The 20,585-nt window shown below is 43.6% G+C and overlaps 1 protein-coding gene across 5 annotated transcripts in view; it reads left to right on the forward strand.

Annotated features, from left to right (window-relative positions):
• Nucleotides 1-20,585, forward strand: part of LOC129819054 (ras-specific guanine nucleotide-releasing factor RalGPS1-like) — a 273,360-nt gene that overhangs the window by 218,514 nt on the left and 34,261 nt on the right. For all 5 annotated transcript variants that reach the window (XM_055875573.1, XM_055875575.1, XM_055875572.1 and 2 more), the window contains 2 exons: nucleotides 804-941; nucleotides 4,677-4,770. In XM_055875573.1, the coding sequence (XP_055731548.1) occupies nucleotides 804-941; nucleotides 4,677-4,770 (232 nt within the window). The remainder of the gene's footprint in view (nucleotides 1-803; nucleotides 942-4,676; nucleotides 4,771-20,585) is intronic.

The following is a 20,585-nucleotide window of genomic DNA, read 5'->3' on the forward strand; positions in this document are numbered from 1 at the left end:
TCATTACAAAGATACCGGTGTCCTTCCTAACTCAGTTCCTGGAGAGGAAGGAAATCGCTCAGGGATTTCACAATGAGACCAATGGTGATTTTTTTTAAACGGTTACAGAGTTTAATGGCTGTGATAGGAGAAACCTGAGGATGGATCAACAACATTGTAGTTACTCTACAATACTATCCTAATTTACCAAGTGAAAAGAAGGAACCCTGTACAGAATAACAAATATTCAAAAACATGCATCCTGTTTGCAACAAGGCATTAAAGTAATACTGCAACAAAATGTGTCAAAGAAATTCACTTTGTCCTGAATACAAAGCGTTATGTTTGGGGCAAATCCAACACATCATATCACTGAGTACCACTCTTCATATTTTCAAGAATGGTGGTGGCTGGAGATTAATTCACATTTCAGCAGGACAATAACCTAAAACACAAGGCCAAATATACACTGGAGTTGCTTACCAAGACAACATTGAATATCCCTAAGTGGCCTAGTTACCGTTTTGACTTAAATCGGCTTGAAAATCTGTGGCAATACTTGAAAATGTCTGTCTAGCAATGATCAACAACCAACTTGACAGAGCTTGAAGAATTTTAAATATTTTACAATCCAGGTGTGCAAAGCTCTTAGACTTACCCAGAAAGACTCACAGCTGTAATCGCTGCCAAAGGTGATTCAAACATGTATGAATACTTATCTAACCAAGATACTGTATGTCTGTCACAATTAATATTAATGAAGCTGGGCACATGATCTGACTAACTCCTTCCCTTCTTCTGGTCCCTCCCCTCTCCCCCTTCAGGTATCTACCTATTGGACATGATCTACATCGACTCGGCCTATCCGGCGTCGGATAGCATCATCGAGACCGAGCAGAGGACCAATCAGATGAACAATTTGCTGAGGGTGATCTCTGACCTGCAGATGTCCTGTAAATATGGTAAGAGTACAACATTTCCCTCGTTTTTACAGACAAGTCAGCTTCGGCCACGCAAAAAATAAATTGTTGTGCTCAACGGATGCCAGGTTAAGAAATACATGGTGGAAAGAAGGAAAGCCCGCTATATGGTATGTTATATCAGTTATTCTATGCATGTTAGCAGCAGCAGAGGTGAAACCAACAGGCTTGTTTCAGCGACAGAAGGCTATATAAACTCACCAATAAAAAGAAACGTTCTCTCACTATCAACTCTGTTTATTTTCAGCAAACTTAACACGTGTAAATATTTGTAGGAACATAACAAGATTCAACAACCGAACCGTAAACTGAACAAGTTCCATGGACATGTGACTAACAGAAATTTAATAATGTGTCCCTGAACAAAGGGGGGGGGGGGGGGGGGTTCAAAATCAAAAGTAACAGTCAGTATCTGGTGTGGCCACCAGCTGCATTAAGTACTGCAGTGCATCTCCTTATGGACTGCACCAGATTTGCCAGTTATTGCTGTGAGATGTTACCCCACTCTTCCACCAAGGCACCTGCAAGTTCCCAGACATTCCTGGGGGGAATGGTCCTAGCCATCACCCTCCGATTCAACAGGTCCCAGACGTGCTCAGTGGGATTGAGATCTGGGCTCTACGCTGTTTTGCAGGAAATCACACACAGAACGAGCAGTATGGCTGGTGGCATTGTCATGCTGGAGGGTCATGTCAGGATGAGCCTGCAGGAAGGGTACCACATGAGGGAGGAGGATGTTTTCCCTGTAACAGCATTGAGATTGCCTGCAATGACCACAAGCTCAGTCCGATGATGCTGTTACACACCACCCCAGACCACGATGGACCCTCCACCTCCAAATCGATCCTGCTCCAGAGTACAGGCCTCGGTGTAACGCTCATTCCTTTGACAATAAATGCGAATCCGACCATCACCCCTGGTGAGACAAAACTGCGACTCGTCAGTGAAAAGCACTTTTTGCCAGTCCCGTCTGGTCCAGCGACGGTGGGTTTGTGCCCATAGGCGACGTTGTTGCCGGGGATGTCTGGTGAGGACCTGCCTTACAACAGGCCTACAAGCCCTCAGTACAGCCTCTCTCAGCCTATTGCGGACAGTCTGAGCACTGATGGAGGGATTGTGTATTCCTGGTGTAACTCGGGCAGTTGTTGTTGCCATCCTGTCCCTGTCCCGCAGGTGTGATGTTCAGATGTACCGATCCTGTGCAGGTGTTGTTACACGTGGTCTGCCACTGCGAAGACGATCAGCTGTCCGGCCTGTATCCCTGTAGTGCTGTCTTAGGCGTCTCACAGTACGGACCGTCGTGTCTTTGGCATCATTTAAAGTGAAGACTTATTTTATCAAATCAATTCTCTGTAATTATTATTACGTGATTAAACTAATCATGTAACTGTAATTAACTAGGAAGTCGGGGCACCAAGGATAATCTTCAGATTACAAAGTTATAATTTTCCTAATATAACTTTCAGATATTTTAATATCTGATCAATTAGTATTTTTATTGATGAATTATCCTTTACCTCACGTCAGTCTCATTCCAAATGTCGTAAATGGTTGGTTATCTGCACGAACCCAGCCTTTACTATGAATCATCCATACAGCAATTGTCTTAATAATTTATTTACTAACTAACTAAATAATCACAGAAATGCACAAACAGTAGATCTGTTACTAACAAATGATAGGGGAGGTTCCCTAGTGGGCTAAGCCGATATGACGGCTTGGTGGACAAAGGGAAGTGGGTGTGGACTGAGCAGGAAAGACAAAAGCAGTCACTACACAGTTGATAATTATATTAATTGAAATGTTAATCCTTTGCACATGAACGCTCACTCATTCGGGAATAACTACAATCAATATATATTTACGCCCAGGTGTCGTCGTGATCTCTGTTGGAATTGTCAGTCCGTCTGCTGGAGAGTCAGTTCATCCTTCTCTCTCTCTTTTGGTTTCCCTGAAGATCAAAGTATTTTGTGGTTAGAATGGATACTTCAGAGTACCCTTCAGAAATGTTCTCATAGAATAGATGTTTCGGCGGTTGTCGGTCTTTGCATCCCAGGTTTACATCATTTCTAGCTGCAGACTAGTAGTTAGTATCTAAGATTTGCTCTTATCCTGTAGGGATCGATAGTCTCAGAGTTTAACCATTTTCATCCGTGTAGCCAATGCTCCACGTGGTATGGTTAGGAATTCAATAACAATTTGCAATCACAGCTCACGCTGTGGGTTTGCTTTGTCTTATCTTTTTAGTTTCTAATTTGTCAAAATAAGCTGTAACTGGACTTTATTAGTTCCTATAACTCTCTTACTAATCAAATCTACAAGTAAAGTCGATCAAATGGACTACACTGTGATGTTTTTATCGTAATAGAAACTAAACTAAGTTATAGGCCTACGCTTTTTCTGTGACTTTGTAGAATTATACAAAACATATCCTCGACTCTATGTAAACAAATAACTATTGTTATTTTTTTTAGATTGATATCTGATGCATATGCTAAAGGAACGCTCGGCAACTTTCTCAACATTCTCTAGAGGGTACTGATAGACCGAAAGGCCTTTTAGTTAGGCAACACTGGCACATGTTTACTCCTCATTTCTACATTGGAACTGTGGAACAGATCTCGGATCCAAGATGTCTCTTCTACTGCAACAAGACTGAGCTCATGAACCCTAAAAGTGTTGCAATAATGTTTATGCAAGCCCGTCAAATCCTGGCCTGACATAAGACTTTTACAGTGTATATGAAATGTTGTGCAGAGTAAAGAACAAGCACAGTGACACGAAGGACAGGTTATTAATTCCAGTTGTAGTTGGCCTCGCTGCCATGGCATCATTGTTAGCGGAGTTGGTTTAAATAAAGTAAATCCCTCATCGACGCACACAGAGACGAGCGGCAAGGCCAATGCCAGCGAGGTTCCGAGAACTTCCCCAGGGCCCGAACAAGATGGCAACCGCATGGGGCCCGAAATGCACACATGTACAACCTTAACTCCCTACGACAGCTGGTAACAGCATTAAAATGCAACAACCAAACCGCTCAGTGTTCGCCCCCAGAGCTTACACGCCATGTCTCTCACGTACTGACGGCTAGGCGCTAGCCATTTGTTTCACTCGGACCAGACTTTGAGGAGAGAACGGGGGAAGGATTACCCAGACTTCTCAGATGTTCATTTGCGTTAGAAGTAGAGTGCTGCTGATTAGAGGAATTAGGAGACTGTTGCCGATGGGAGGGGTTAGGAGACTGTTGCCGATGGGAGTGGTTAGGAGGAGACTGGTGCCGATGGGAGGGGTTAGGAGACTGTTGCCGATGGGAGGGGTTAGGAGGAGACTGGTGCCGATGGGAGGGGTTAGGAGGAGACTGGTGCCGATGGGAGGGGTTAGGAGACTGTTGCCGATGGGAGGGGTTAGAAGGAGACTGTTGCCGATGGGAGGGGTTAGGAGGAGACTGTTGCCGATGGGAGGGGTTAGGAGGAGACTGGTGCCGATGGGAGGGGTTAGGAGGAGACTGTTGCCGATGGGAGGGGTTAGGAGGAGATACTGCTATCCGTGTTGCAGTAAATGTAGCTCAACAAATAACACATAAGAGGAAGACAATGAAGTGTTCCAAACCGTCTCTCTCTCACTGTCTCTCTCTCTTTTGGTCTCTCTGGTCTTACTCTGTTTTTTGTCTTCCTGCTACCCTCTCTCCCTCCCCCATACCACTTCCCCCCTTCACAGATCACCTGGTGACACTCCCCCATGTTCAGAAGTATTTAATGTCCGTGCGCTATATCGAGGAGCTTCAGAAGTTCGTAGAGGACGACAACTTCAAGTAAGTGGGAGTCCGCCCCCCCGTCTCGCCCACCAACATACCTTTCTCACACACACACACACACACACACACACACACACACACACACACACACACACACACACACAGGCGGGGGGGGGGGGGGGGGGGGGACTGTACATCATGACAGGGGAGCTCATTCCTCCAGTGGCTCTAATGAGTTCTTCAGGCAAGGTTGTAGATACAGAGTCTGCCTTGAGGGAGCGCGACCAAGCGTGGGCCCGGAAGCGCAGCACTTCTAACGGGGGCTTGATTTAAAGCCGGAGCCGGGCTCCAGGAGCTCAACTGTGAAAGACATGCACTGCTGGGACTGACAGGGGGAGTCCCAAGATGGAAACTTATGGATCGTTTCATTTTGGAGCCAGTCTTTTTTTTGCGACTGAATTTTTCGGTCTGCTCGCTCAGAATTTGTTGTAATTATATCAACACAGTGTAACGTCAACGTGTCCTCCAGACATTTTAATTAGGCTAGTAAATATTAGGGCTAATAAAACCTGCTGGAAATTGTTTTCATTGATAACAGTGGATTTACTTCGAGTGTTGCAGGATTAGGTTTATTTTCGTCATAAAATGAAAAGCCGTAACAAAAAGCATGTGGGATCTGAACTACTGAAGCCGATGTTAGCTGCTGCTACTCTCTGTTTATCTTATATGCATAGTCACTTTAACTATACATTCATGTACATACTACCTCAATTGGGCCGACCAACCAGTGCTCCCGCACATTGGCTAACCGGGCTATCTGCATTGTGTCCCGCCACCCACCACCCGCCAACTCCTCTTTTTACGCTACTGCTACTCTCTGTTCATCATATATGCATAGTCACTTTAACCACATCTACATGTATATACTACCTCAATAAGCCTGACTAACCGGTGTCTGTATATAGCCTTGCTACTGTTATTTTCAAATGTCATTTTACTGTCTTATTTCTTTACTTACCCACACACACACACACACACACACACACACACACACACACACACATTTTTTTTCGCACTATTGGTTAGAGCCTGTAAGTAAGCATTTCACTGTGAGGTCTACTACACCTGTTGTATTCAGTATTTCACTGTGAGGTCTACTACACCTGTTGTATTCAGCATTTCACTGTGAGGTCTACTACACCTGTTGTATTCAGCATTTCATTGTAAGGTCTACTACACCTGTTGTATTCAGCATTTCACTGTAAGGTCTACTACACCTGTTGTATTCAGCATTTCACTGTAAGGTCTACTACACCTGTTGTATTTGGCGCCCGTGACAAATACACTTTGATTTGATCTGTTACTACGTGAAGGACTGCAGTACAAGGGACAGTTTCATTGAAATTCTTACCACCATGAAGTGATCACTATGAACTATGAAGTCTTCATCTCCAAGTCCTTTATTAGGGTAGTATAGGACCATTGTTTGGCTTTTCAGAAGTGATGACATTAGTGTGTCCTGGGCAGAAGGAGTTGGCATGACCCAGTACTGATGACAAAGTGGTCTGAGAAGTAATCTAGCCCCACACAACCAGGTTTCTAAATCAATATTCTGCTCCCGTTGTGTCCAGAACACTAACACTGTACTGTACAAATAAAACCAGACTCCAGATTATGAACACTGTACAAATGAAACCAGTGTTCAGAATATGAACACTGTACAAATGAAACTAGTGAACATTCACTGTGGTCTACTGCACTGTAGACAATCTAGCATGACGGTCTCTGTCTCACTCTCTGTTCTAGACGTCAAAGAGATGGAGAGGCCGCCGCTCCTCTCTATACAAAAGGGATGATTTAAAGGGGCAATCAGAAGTTGAAACGATAACGCAGCATTTCCCCCCCACCCCTGTTTCTGTAAAAAGCTGTTGATGAGGCTGGAGAAACCACTCTCAAATTCATAGACAGAGCTATGGATGCAAGGACTGACCATACATGATATCAAAATTATAGTTTGAACCATGTTATGAGGCTATGTAGTGTTTGTTTACAGTTACTTTGTTTACAAACATTGGAATAAAACAAGCTTATATTTGGGGTTCTAATGGGGTACGGCAGTTGAACTAAGTTTATGAGGCATTCATAAAATATATTCTTCAAGAATCAATAGGTCAATTTTCCAAAAATGTCCAAAAATGAATGTAGCAACTGCAGATGGCAGCTTTAAATGATTACGGCTCATTAGACTAGAGGACTGTGTTTAGATCCCCGGCATTAGTGATTAGCCAAGAGAAGATGTCCTCCGCCAGGGTGATGACAGCGTACGTTAACATTGGCGCCCGCCAGGCACAGCGCTCTCCCGCTATATTTTAGTTAAGTACGATATGTTTGTGGAGAAAATGTAAAGCACATGTCACGAAACGTTTTTTTTTTTTTACTCCCAGCCGTGTTTTCTAGTAAAGATAAATATTATTGCAAGCATAAACCTCATCCCCGTGCCATAGAAAACAAGCGTAGTTCAACAGCTGTGTCGTCTCACAGCTGTTGAAAAGAAAAGTCACCGTCAGAGCTCAGCCTCATATGCACTCCTGATGATGTGAGTTAAATAGGAAGTCCGGCTTGCTTTGAGAGACTCTCTCTTGGTAGGTGTCTTTGAGCTGTAAAGGCTTTACATTCCTACTGTAACCAACCTGTCATTGATAAGACTGATTAGAGCCCCCTGGAGCGTGTGGTAACACGTCTGTCTATTGCCCTTAGGATGCCAAGTTCGATTCTCGCTCAAGAACCTTGCAATGGCCACCCGAAACGCCACAACACTTTGATATGGCCGCTAGGATCTTTACAAAAGTAACATCTTATGTAATCAGATTGCTTTTTTGTTGTTTAGTAACTAGTAATATAACGCGTTACTTTTTAAAACTGGGTAATATAAAAATAGTTACTTTGTGTACATGTGGGTTCGTGTACGTGCGGTCTAACCAGAACTGGTGGTTCGAGAGAGAGATTTTGAATGGAAAGATAGGATATCTGTACAGATGTTTGACTTGCAGTGTACACTGAGTGGACAAAACATTAGGAAAACTTTCCTAATATTGAGTTGCACCCCCTTTTGCCCTCAGAACAGACTCAATTCGTCAGAGCATGGACTCTACAAGGTTTTGTAACCGTTCCACAGAGATGCTGGCCCATGTTGACTCCAATGCTTCCTACAGTTGTGTCAAGTTGTGCATTATTATTATTATGTCAGTTGACTAACTGTAAAATTATTGTCAGCCTCCTCTGTCCTCTTTCATCAATGACCTGCTTTCGACCACTGGCCTGCCGTTGGCTGGATGTCCTTTGGGTGGTGGACCATTCTTGATACACACGGGAAACTGTTGAGCGAGAAATCCCCAGCAGCATTGCAGTTCTTGACACACTGTAAACGGTGCGCCTGGCACCTACTACCATACCCAGTTCAAAGGCATATCTTGTCTTGCCTATTCACCCTCGGAATGGCACACACACACACACAATCCATGTCTCAATTGTCTCGAGGTTTAAAAATCCTTCTTTAACCCCGTCTCGCCCCCTTCATCTACACTGACATCAACGTGACATCAATAGGGGATCATAACTTCCACCTGGTCAGTCTGTCATGGACAGTGCAGGTGTTCCTAATGTTTTGTTCACTCAGTGTATTTGGCTAATTTAAGCACAGATGAAAAGAGAAACTAGTGAATGTATCGTGAAAGTAACGCAAAATAACATAACGAGTGTTATATAAGGCGTTACAATGCAAAGTAATATTGTAAAGTAACACGTTACTTTTGTTAAATGTAACACTGGGCACAATGCACACGGAACCCAGCAGCTCTGTTGGCCTTCAGATTCTGAGGGCAGCTTGGACCCCAGCAGGTCTGTTGGCCTTCAGATTCTGAGGGCAGCTTGGACCCCAGCAGATCTGTTGGCCTTCAGATTCTGAGACCAGCTTGGACCCCAGCAGATCTGTTGGCCTTCAGATTCTGAGAGCAGCTTGGACCCCAGCAGGTCTGTTGGCCTTCAGATTCTGAGAGCAGCTTGGACCCCAGCAGGTCTGTTGGCCTTCAGATTCTGAGGGCAGCTTGGACCCCAGCAGATCTGTTGGCCTTCAGATTCTGAGAGCAGCTTGGACCCCAGCAGCTCTGTTGGCCTTCAGATTCTGAGGGCTGTTTCACATATCCTAACATGAGCTACCATTGCGGTGTCATGACAACCGTATATCTATGTCTGTATGCAATATGGACTCAATGAAAAACACATGGCAATAGTTTTACTATTTTAATGTGAAGAGTATTTATTACCTACGGCTATGTTGTTCTTTCATCCATTTTTCTGTGTTGCAACTTTTGAAGGGTCTGTCGTTGAAATTACCACCAGGGACACCTGACGTCAATATTAAATGAATCATTCTTTATTATCAGCAAGCTGGAGAGGTTCCAACAAAACGTAATGCACCATAGTACACGTCGGTCGGGAGCCTTGCCGGGGCAGTCCCGTTAGTTCTCTTATATACTGCTTACACGGACAAGTTATATTTGCATGATTTACATTTATTCATAATTAATTAATCATTAACTTTTGGTTCATGTATGTGAAAGACCAATACCTCACGAGGCCTTTTTTCCTCAAGCTGAGACCTTGAAACTGAGATATCCCTTTCCGTTCTCAAAACAATGTTCTGGGCGTACTTCCAAATTGCTTATACTGATGGTGAGGATTCCTCCCAGGCACGATCAATCAGTCACTTGCATGAACCCAGTCGAATTGGTTATTAGAAAAGCACAAATATAAAATCTTCCTTCACAGGTCACTCAAATTATCGCATTTCAGAGCATCAAACTACTGCATTAAAACTGTTTTTTTTCTCTGGAGAATGCAAGCTGTGGGTGTTGGTTTCTACAACACATTTGCACACTTTTTTAGGAGCACAGCTCAAAATATACAACTATACTGAACAAAAATATAAATGCAATATGTAGTGTTGGTCCAATTTTTCATGAGCTGAAATAAAAAATCCCCCAAATGTTCTATACGCACAAATAATATCATTTTTCTCAAATGTTGTGCACAAATGTGTTTACATCACTGTTAGTGAGCATTTCTCCTTTGCCAAGATAATCCATCCACCTGACAGATGTGGCATATCAAGAAGCTGATTAAACAGCATGCTCATTACACAGGTGCACCTTGTGCTGGGGACAATAAAAGGCCACTTTAAAATGTGCAGTTTTGTCACCCAGCACAATGCCACAGATGTCTCAAGTTTTGAGGGAGCATGCAATTGGCATGCTAAATGCAGAAATGTCCACCAGAGCTGTTGCCAGATAATTGAATGCTGCCTCCAACATCGTTTTAGAGAATTTGGCAGTACGTTCAACCATCCTCACAACCGCAGACCATGTGTAACCACGCCAGCCCAGGACCTCCACATCTGGCTTCTTCACCTGCGGGATCATCTGAGACCAGCCACACGGACATCTGATGAAACTGAGGAGTATTTTTGTCTGTAATAAAGACTTTTTGTGGGGAAAAACTAATTCTGATTGACTGGGCCTGGGCCTGGCTCCCCAGCCAGGGTGGGCCTGGGAATGCATTGGGCCCACCCATTGCTGCACCCCTGCCAAGTTATATAAAATACATAGATTAGGGTCTAATGAGTTTATTTAAATTGACTGATTTCCTAATATGAACTGTAACTCACAAAAATCTTTGAAATTGTTACATATTGCGTTTTATTTTTGTTCAGTATATAATGTTGATATTGTGGGAAAGTCAGTCCTTGCATCCATGGCTCTATGAATTAGTGTTTTAACATTTTCCAGCCCAATCTCTCAGCTTTTTACAGAAACAGTGGCGGGAAATGGCTTTGTTATTGTTTAAAAAGCTGATTGCCCCTTTTAATGTATACGGTACATATAGCTGTATTTTGCTGCAAGGAACACATCTGGTTCATGTTCTTTTTTTCCAATGTTTTTTTGCTTTGTGCGTCATGAACTTTTTATGTGTAGCAGAATATGTATTTTTTTTTAAATCAAAATATTTTGTTTCCCACAACCTTTTCCATGGTCTCCTGTGTACAGTACACAATATAAATCTTTCTATTGACCTGTTTTCCAATTATATGGTTATGACATGTTAATGTTTCTCAGCCTTCATGAGGATATCATGGATAGAACCACAGCTCTAAGTGATATTACTGAAACCAACATGGATAGAACCACAACTCTAAGTGATATTACTGAAACCAACATGGATAGAACCACAGCTCTAAGTGATATTACTGAAAACCAACATGGATAGAACCACAGCTCTAAGTGATATTACTGAAAACCAACATGGATAGAACCACAGCTCTAAGTGATATTACTGAAAACCTACATGGATAGAACCACAGCTCTAAGTGATATTACTGAAAACCAACATGGATAGAACCACAGCTCTAAGTGATATTACTGAAAACCAACATGGATAGAACCACAGCTCTAAGTGATATTACTGAAAACCAACATGGATAGAACCACAGCTCGAAGTGCCAATAAAACAAACATCAGAAGCCCAGTGGTACAAAACTTCAGGCCACTGTATGACGAGCAGTCAATCAGTAAAATAACAGTGTCGGTAGCAGGCTTCACCACTGTTGTAAAACCTTGTCGGTACCAGGCTTCACTGTTTTAACACCGTGTCGGTAGCAAGCTTCACTGTTTTAACACTGTTAGTAGCAGGCTTCACCACTGTTTGAACACTGTGTTAGTAGCAGGCTTCACCAATGTTGTAAAACCTTGTCGGTAGCAGGCTTCACTGTTTTAACACCGTGTCGGTAGCAGGCTTCACTGTTTTAACACTGTTGGTAGCAGGCTTCACCACTGCTTTAACACCGTATCGGTAGCAGGCTTCACCACTGTTTGAACACCGTGCCGGTAGCAGGCTTCACCACTGTTGTAAAACCTTGTCGGTAGCAGGCTTCACTGTTTTAACACCGTGTCGGTAGCAGGCTTCACTGTTTTAACACTGTTAGTAGCAGGCTTCACCACTGTTTGAACACCGTGTCGGTAGCAGGCTTCACCACTGTTTGAACACCGTGTCGGTAGCAGGCTTCACTGTTTTAACACCGTGTCGGTAGCAGGCTTCACCACTGTTTTAACACTGTTAGTAGCAGGCTTCACCACTGCTTGAACACCGTGTCGGTAGCAGGCTTCACCACTGTTTGAACACCGTGTCGGTAGCAGGCTTCACTGTTTGAACACCGTGTTAGTAGCAGGCTTCACCACTCTTTGAACACCGTGTCGGCAGCAGGCTTCACTGTTTTAACACCGTGTTAGTAGCAGGCTTCACCACTGTTTGAACACCGTGTCGGCAGAAGGCTTCACTGTTTTAACACCGTGTCGGTAGCAAGCTTCACTGTTTTAACACTGTTAGTAGCAGGCTTCACCACTGTTTGAACACTGTGTTAGTAGCAGGCTTCACCAATGTTGTAAAACCTTGTCGGTAGCAGGCTTCACTGTTTTAACACCGTGTCGGTAGCAGGCTTCACTGTTTTAACACTGTTGGTAGCAGGCTTCACCACTGCTTTAACACCGTATCGGTAGCAGGCTTCACCACTGTTTGAACACCGTGCCGGTAGCAGGCTTCACCACTGTTGTAAAACCTTGTCGGTAGCAGGCTTCACTGTTTTAACACCGTGTCGGTAGCAGGCTTCACTGTTTTAACACTGTTAGTAGCAGGCTTCACCACTGTTTGAACACCGTGTCGGTAGCAGGCTTCACCACTGTTTGAACACCGTGTCGGTAGCAGGCTTCACTGTTTTAACACCGTGTCGGTAGCAGGCTTCACCACTGTTTTAACACTGTTAGTAGCAGGCTTCACCACTGCTTGAACACCGTGTCGGTAGCAGGCTTCACCACTGTTTGAACACCGTGTCGGTAGCAGGCTTCACTGTTTGAACACCGTGTTAGTAGCAGGCTTCACCACTCTTTGAACACCGTGTCGGCAGCAGGCTTCACTGTTTTAACACCGTGTTAGTAGCAGGCTTCACCACTGTTTGAACACCGTGTCGGCAGAAGGCTTCACTGTTTTAACACCGTGTCGGTAGCAGGCTTCACTGTTTTAACACCTTGTCTGTAGCAGGCTTCACTGTTTTAACACCGTGTTAGTAGCAGGCTTCACCACTGTTTTAACACCGTGTTAGTAGCAGGCTTCACTGTTTTAACACCGTGTCGGTAGCAGGCTTCACCACTGTTTTAACACCGTGTCGGTAGCAGGCTTCACTGTTTTAACACTGTGTTAGTAGCAGGCTTCACCACTGTTTGAACACCGTGTCGGTAGCAGGCTTCACTGTTTTAACACCGTGTTAGTAGCAGGCTTCACCACTGCTTTAACACCGTATCGGTAGCAGGCTTCACCACTGTTTCAAAGGGACTTCTATTTCTTTCACGGCTTCCTCTAACTCTGCCTCCGTAGCTGTTGGAAACACACACACCTGGTTCCCATATCCAGCACTGCAGTACAGCTTGTCTATGTTTCTGTTAAGTGTGGCCTGGGGAGGTTTCAGACACTCTCCTGGCGTGTGAGAGAGATGTTGGTGGAATTGGAACAGTGGATGAAGGGAGCCGGATAGAACGGGATGGCCCCATTCCAAAACATTGAGGGAGGGATGGAGGAGACCGGTGGGTTTGGGGTGGACGGGAGTTTCGTGGTGACGGTTGTGGTAACCATCCGGACCCGGTGGAGGGGGTTCCAATGTGGTAACCATAGTGACGGTTGAACTGCGATCCTCCAAGGTGAAGTGACCCCGACTCAGCCTCAAAGTCCCTTAGCAACCAGAGGGAGAGACAAGGAGTGCAAGAGAGAGCCCTTGATCTTTGGCCAGATGCCTTCATCCATCCTTCAGCCTGCTGCTTTCCTCAGTACTGACCAACCTGGACCCTCCCTCCCTCTCTCCATCCCTCTCTCCCTCTCTTTCCATCCCTCCCTCCATCCCTCCCTCCCTCTGTCTGTTCTTTGAATGCATTTTAACTTTCCATCCTGAGGGAGAGAAAAAAGACTGTCTGGGTCTGCTTTCCTTTGGAAAGTTACAGTGGTCTGGTTCAGACTGGACCCAGGGCAGGTTACAGTGGTCTGGTTCAGACTGGACCCAGGGCTGGTTACAGTGGTCTGGTTCAGACTGGACCCAGGGCAGGTTACAGTGGTCTGGTTCAGACTGGACCCAGGGCAGGTTACAGTGGTCTGGTTCAGACTGGACCCAGGGCAGGTTACAGTGGTCTGGATCAGACTGGACCCAGGGCAGGTTACAGTGGTCTGGTTCAGACTGGACCCAGGGCAGGTTACAGTGGTCTGGATCAGACTGGACCCAGGGCAGGTTACAGTGGTCTGGATCAGACTGGACCCAGGGCAGGTTACAGTGGTCTGGTTCAGACTGGACCCAGGGCAGGTTACAGTGGTCTGGTTCAGACTGGACCCAGGGCAGGTTACAGTGGTCTGGTTCAGACTGGACCCAGGGCAGGTTACAGTGGTCTGGTTCAGACTGAAAAAGTGATATTTCATTTATTTTTTTATTTTTTTATACATTTGCAAACATTTCTCAAAACCTGTTTTTACGTTGTCATTATGGGGAATTGTGTGTAGATTGGGGGGGGGGGGGGGGGGGGGGAAACAATTTAATCAATTTTAGAATAACATTTTGTAACGTAACAAAATGTGGATAAAGTCAAGGGACCTGAATATTTTCCCAACGCGCAGTTCGTCACAGCTTTGTGAGAACTATAATACCATGTTTTATGGAGGAGAATTCCTTTGAACTATTCGTCATGACCCACTTTCAAAAACAACCTGATTGAAATGATTTTATTTTCCAGAAGAGCTGGGTCCTACGGTAATACGCCCACGCCCGTGTTTAATTACATTACTGTGTGTTTGTGTTTGTGTGAATATGTGCTTTTGACAAAACTACATCCAGTGACTTATGAGTTCTTCAGGCAGCCCAAAATACTTTTTGAAAATAGTTTTTGGGGTTAAACCTTGACAATACAGTAGTTAGTCTTTGTCTGTTATTTAGTCTGTCTCTCAGTTAGTCTTTGTCTGTTATTTAGTGTGTCAGTTAGTCTTTGTCTGTTAGTCTGTCTGTCAGTTAGTCTAACTGACTGACAGACAGACTGACAGACAAAGACTTTAGTTAGTTAGTGTTTGTCTGTCATTTAGTATTTGTCTGTTATCAGCATGCTTTGTTTTGTTTTTATTTAAAATATACAAATGCACTTGTTGTCAGAAATGTACTGTTTACTCCGGGAGAAACTGCATGGATAGTTTTGATATTTGTGTGATTTATAAAGCGGCAATCAGCAGTTGAAACAATAACAAAGCCCCTCCCCGCCATTGTTCCGGGTTAAAAGCTGAGGGATGGGACTGGAGAAATGTCACCACTCTCAAATTCATGGGTAAAGGTCTGAATGCAAGGACTAACCATCCTTGAGATCAACATTTTAGTTTTAACCATGTGTTGACCCTATACGTTGTTTGTTTACATTTACTGGATAACAAGCTTATATTTTACCTTCTGATGGGGTACGACAGTTGAACTCATAAGTTATATTCTTCAAGAACCAATGGGTACGTACTGTATCATTTTAATTTATAAGCCCCCAAAAAATGATTGTTCCTTTTTAAGAGCTGCTTTTTCACAGTTCACTAATTGAAACCTTCCTCATTTGGACCCGGGTTACTATTAGTTCTTCACTGACATGTCCCTAACCAGGAATTCATCTGCACTAACAGTTATTTATCTGTATTTCTGGACCTATCAATATCAACACCATTCCAGGTTGGCAGAAACCAACTCAAAAAATGCATTTTGATCCGATTACAATGAGGACACTAGTGATAATCTAGTTGTAAACGTCAGATATGCGGTGGAAAGCTCTGAATTTAGTTTCCGGTGCACCCTTTGGCTAGGTCGGTGGGTTGTAACAGAAGAGCCTGTGGTGTCACCGCTCAACCACGGGTTGGCCACACGTGTTGTTATTTATACCCACGACATAGACTGACTGTCCATCTCGATATCTTCTGTCCGACAAACATCTGAGTTGTGCCCCTCAGGCCTTCCTATCAAAGTGTTTATGCTTTGCTTGCCATACGATCATCATTGAATTCCCTTGACATGTGCTTTTAGTTCTACCATTTACCCCTGTGAGGGAGTGTTTAGGTCTACCATTTACCCCTGTGAGGGAGTGTTTAGGTCTACCATTTACCCCTGTGAGGGAGCTTTTAGTTCTACCATTTACCCCTGTGAGGGACCGTTTAGTTCTACCATTTACCCCTGTGAGGGAGTGTTTAGGTCTACCATTTACCCCTGTGAGGGAGTGTTTAGTTCTACCATTTACCCCTGTGAGGGAGCGTTTTGGTCTACCATTTACCCCTGTGAGGGACCGTTTAGTTCTACCATTTACCCTTGTGAGGGAGCTTTTAGTTCTACCATTTACCCCTGTGAGGGACCGTTTAGTTCTACCATTTACCCCTGTGAGGGACCGTTTAGTTCTACCATTTACCCCTGTGAGGGACCGTTTAGTTCTACCATTTACCCCTGTGAGGGACCGTTTAGTTCTACCATTTACCCCTGTGAGGGAGCATTTAGTTTGGCCATTTACCCCTGTGAGGGAGTGTTTAGTTCTACCATTTACCCCTGTGAGGGACCGTTTAGTTCTACCATTTACCCCTGTGAGGGACCGTTTAGTTCTACCATTTACCCTTGCGAGGGAGCGTTTCGTTCTACCATTTACCCCTGTGAGGGAGCGTTTAGTTCTGCCATTTACCCCTGTGAGGGAGCGTTTAGTTCTACCATTTACCCCTGTGAGGGAGCGTTTAGTTCTACCATTTACCCCTGTGAGGGAGTGTTTAGTTCTACCATTTACCCCTGTGAGGGAGCGTTTAGTTCTACCATTTACCCCTGTGAGGGACCGTTTAGTTCTACCATTTACCCCTGTGAGGGACCGTTTAGTTCTACCATTTACCCCTGTGAGGGACCGTTTAGTTCTACCATTTACCCCTGTGAGGGAGCGTTTAGTTCTACCATTTACCCCTGTGAGGGAGCGTTTAGTTCTACCATTTACCCCTGTGAGGGAGCTTTTAGTTCTACCATTTACCCCTGTGAGGGAGCGTTTAGTTCTACCATTTACCCCTGTGAGGGAGCATTTAGTTTGGCCATTTACCCCTGTGAGGGAGCTTTTAGTTCTACCATTTACCCCTGTGAGGGAGCTTTTAGTTCTACCATTTACCCCTGTGAGGGAGTGTTTAGTTCTACCATTTACCCCTGTGAGGGAGAGTTTAGTGCTACCATTTACCCCTGTGAGGGAGCGTTTAGTTCTACCATTTACCCCTGTGAGGGAGCATTTAGTTTGGCCATTTACCCCTGTGAGGGAGTGTTTAGTTCTACCATTTACCCCTGTGAGGGACCGTTTAGTTCTACCATTTACCCCTGTGAGGGAGTGTTTAGTTCTACCATTTACCCCTGTGAGGGACCGTTTAGTTCTACCATTTACCCCTGTGAGGGAGCTTTTAGTTCTACCATTTACCCCTGTGAGGGAGCGTTTAGTTCTACCATTTACCCCTGTGAGGGAGTGTTTAGTTCTACTATTTACCCCTGTGAGGGACCGTTTAGTTCTACCATTTACCCCTGTGAGGGAGAATTTTGTTCTGCCATTTACCCCTGTGAGGGAGCGTTTCCTTTATCCATTTACCCCTGTGAGGGAGTGTTTAGTTCTACCATTTACCCCTGTGAGGGACCGTTTAGTTCTACCATTTACCCCTGTGAGGGAGTGTTTAGTTCTACCATTTACCCCTGTGAGGGACCGTTTAGTTCTACCATTTACCCCTGTGAGGGAGATTTTAGTTCTACCATTTACCCCTGTGAGGGAGCATTTAGTTCTACCATTTACCCCTGTGAGGGAGTGTTTAGGTCTACCATTTACCCCTGTGAGGGACCGTTTAGTTCTGCCATTTACCCTTGTGAGGGAGTGTTTAGTTCTACCATTTACCCCTGTGAGGGACCGTTTAATTCTACCATTTAAACCTGTGAGGGAGCGTTTAGTTCTGCCATTTACCCCTGTGAGGGAGAGTTTAGTTCTGCCATTTACCCCTGTGAAGGAGCGTTTAGTTCTACCATTTACCCTTGAGGGATTGTTTAGTTCTACCATTTACCCCTGTGAGGGAGTGTTTAGGTCTACCATTTACCCCTGTGAGGGAGTGTTTAGTTCTACCATTTACCCCTGTGAGGGAGTGTTTAGTTCTACCATTTACCCCTGTGAGGGAGTGTTTAGTTCTACCATTTACCCCTGTGAGGGAGAGTTTAGTTCTACCTTTACCCATGTGAGGGAGCGTTTAGTTCTACCATTTACCCCTGTGAGGGAGCATTTAGTTTGACCATTTACCCCTGTGAGGGAGCGTTTAGCTCCAGCTATGACGAAGGGTATGTAACGGCGGTCCTCCTCCTCTTCGACCGAAAAGGAGGAGTATTGAGGGAACCAAGGCGCAGCGGAGTTTGAACACATAATTTATTAAAGAAAACACGAACTTGACTAAACTAACAAAAACAACAAACGGTGTAGACAGACATAGACGACGAACTTACATAAAACAAGAAGAACGCACGAATAGGAAACATAGGCTACACAAATGAACGAGGAACAAACAAACCGAAAACAGTCCTGCGTGGTGTACAGACACAGACACGGAAGAAAATCACCCACAACGAACACTGTGAAAACGCCTACCTAAATATGACTCTTAATTAGAGGAACGCCAAACACCTGCCTCTAATTAAGAGCCATACCAGGCAACCCATAAACCAACATAGAAACAGAAAACATAGAATGCCCACCCAACCTCACGTCCTGACCAACTAACACACATAACAAACTAACAGAAATAGGTCAGGAACGTGACAGGGTAATGTATCTTGAACCACAGGGGCACATTTTGTAAATCGCCCGAAAGGGGAGTCAAAAGCAGCAATGTTTACGCCATTTCCCCTCTAGCTTTGTTATGCTGCTGTTACCTGTGATAGAACCCTAACATAGTCTAATGGCTCAGGAAGTCCTTTAAACACCTCCCAAGTGGATATATAGGATTGGTAGCAAATGGTCTTCTGTATACCCACCGAGTGAGCATGTTAACCCTCATACTACCGACCTGGGTCATTTTGACCCCAGAGTCATATTTTTTTTAATTTAATTTTCATAGCCCAAAGGTGGTTTATTCAAATTATTCATTACTTTGTCAATCAGCCTCTTCAAAAATCTAAATATTAGTATTGTGTTTCTGTATCAATATGGACTTAAAAAAAAAAAATGCAAGTCCTTTGGCGTCATTTTAATAGCAGACAAAAACACCTAATTCCGCCTACAGTCGTTTGATAAATAGGACCTTTATTTGAATCAAGGTTTCTCTGGAGAAACTGCACTATTGTAAAGTGGCTGTTCCACTGGATGTCATAAGGTGAATGCACCAATTTGTAAGTCGCTCTGGATAAGAGCGTCTACTAAATGACTTAAATGTAAATGTAAATGAGACGTGATAACCTATCCATGCCACCCTAGGGTGGAGGGGAACCTGTATCAGTGCTGTTGACCAGTTAGACAGATCACCTGAAGAGATGGAGCGTCTTATCTACTCGTCTATGGTTATAACTGATTATAACTGGTTATCGCTGTGTACAAAATAAAAGATGACCTTTACAGATATGCTTAGTTGCAGTCAAAACAGCTCATAAAAGTCAGTCAGTGGTATGAATACTTGGTAGATTTATAATCCAGAAACCAGCTACCCTTAAAGTATACATTGTGCTGTATTGGTGGGTATTTTCAGAAAAAAATAGTTATTCTACAGAAAATATGATATAAATACCAGATTTCCTATAATGTCCTCCAATAATCTATATGTGCAACTTGTTATGGTATTTGTATTGCTATAACATTTGGTTTAAAGTGACTTTGAGGATTATTTGGGCATGATTTTTGAGCCATCCTGCCATAGACCCTATCAATCAAATCAAATCGACTTTTATTTGTCACATACACATGGTTAGCAGATGTCAATGCGAGTGTAGCGAAATGCTTGTGCTTCTAGTTCCGACCGTGCAGTAATATCTAACAAGTAATCTAACCTAACAATAGTAATCTAACCTAACAATCCCATTGTTTCACTAGTGGGTTAAGTAAAGAAAGAAAACTAAGCCATATTCTTGGTCATTGTCTCCCAGGATCAATGCATTGAATCACTTTTTGTGTATTTCAAATGTTGCTGGAAATATGACCAAATTAGTATTTACTTCAACATTCTAAAAACTAAATGATACTGTGGATTGTACTTTCTGCACATTAAAGTAAACATTTGTTTGTTTTACAGAATATGCAAATTAACAATACTTTTGCTAAATCTTTTTATTTATTTATATATCTCATGATGTTTTGATAAGAATCAAGTTTATATTCTTCTATGATTGTTGCTTTTTCCAATAGTTTCTTTTTGGGGTCAAAATTACCCCAGTTTTAGTATTTCATGTATGTAAAAATACGTTGGTAGTATGAAGATTAAGTACCCTTTGTACGTCGTATATAAAAATCAATTTCCAGAAGTGATAGGATCAACTTTTTGTTGTCGAGGTCACTTGATTGAACATTGAACATTTAATTGAAGCGTCCCGTCACAGTTACAGGCTTCACATGTGGCAAAGAGGGTTTTCTTCTGACAGAGACCCTACTTGTTTAGTTTTTTTATAGCAAACTCCAAACATTTAATTTGTTTTCAGATTTGTATAATAGAATAAAACACAAGCTTTGCTTTGACTTTTATCATCCATTTCCCCC

The sequence above is a fragment of the Salvelinus fontinalis genome, chromosome 21 (assembly GCF_029448725.1).
Source record: "Salvelinus fontinalis isolate EN_2023a chromosome 21, ASM2944872v1, whole genome shotgun sequence".
Taxonomy (NCBI): domain Eukaryota; kingdom Metazoa; phylum Chordata; class Actinopteri; order Salmoniformes; family Salmonidae; genus Salvelinus; species Salvelinus fontinalis.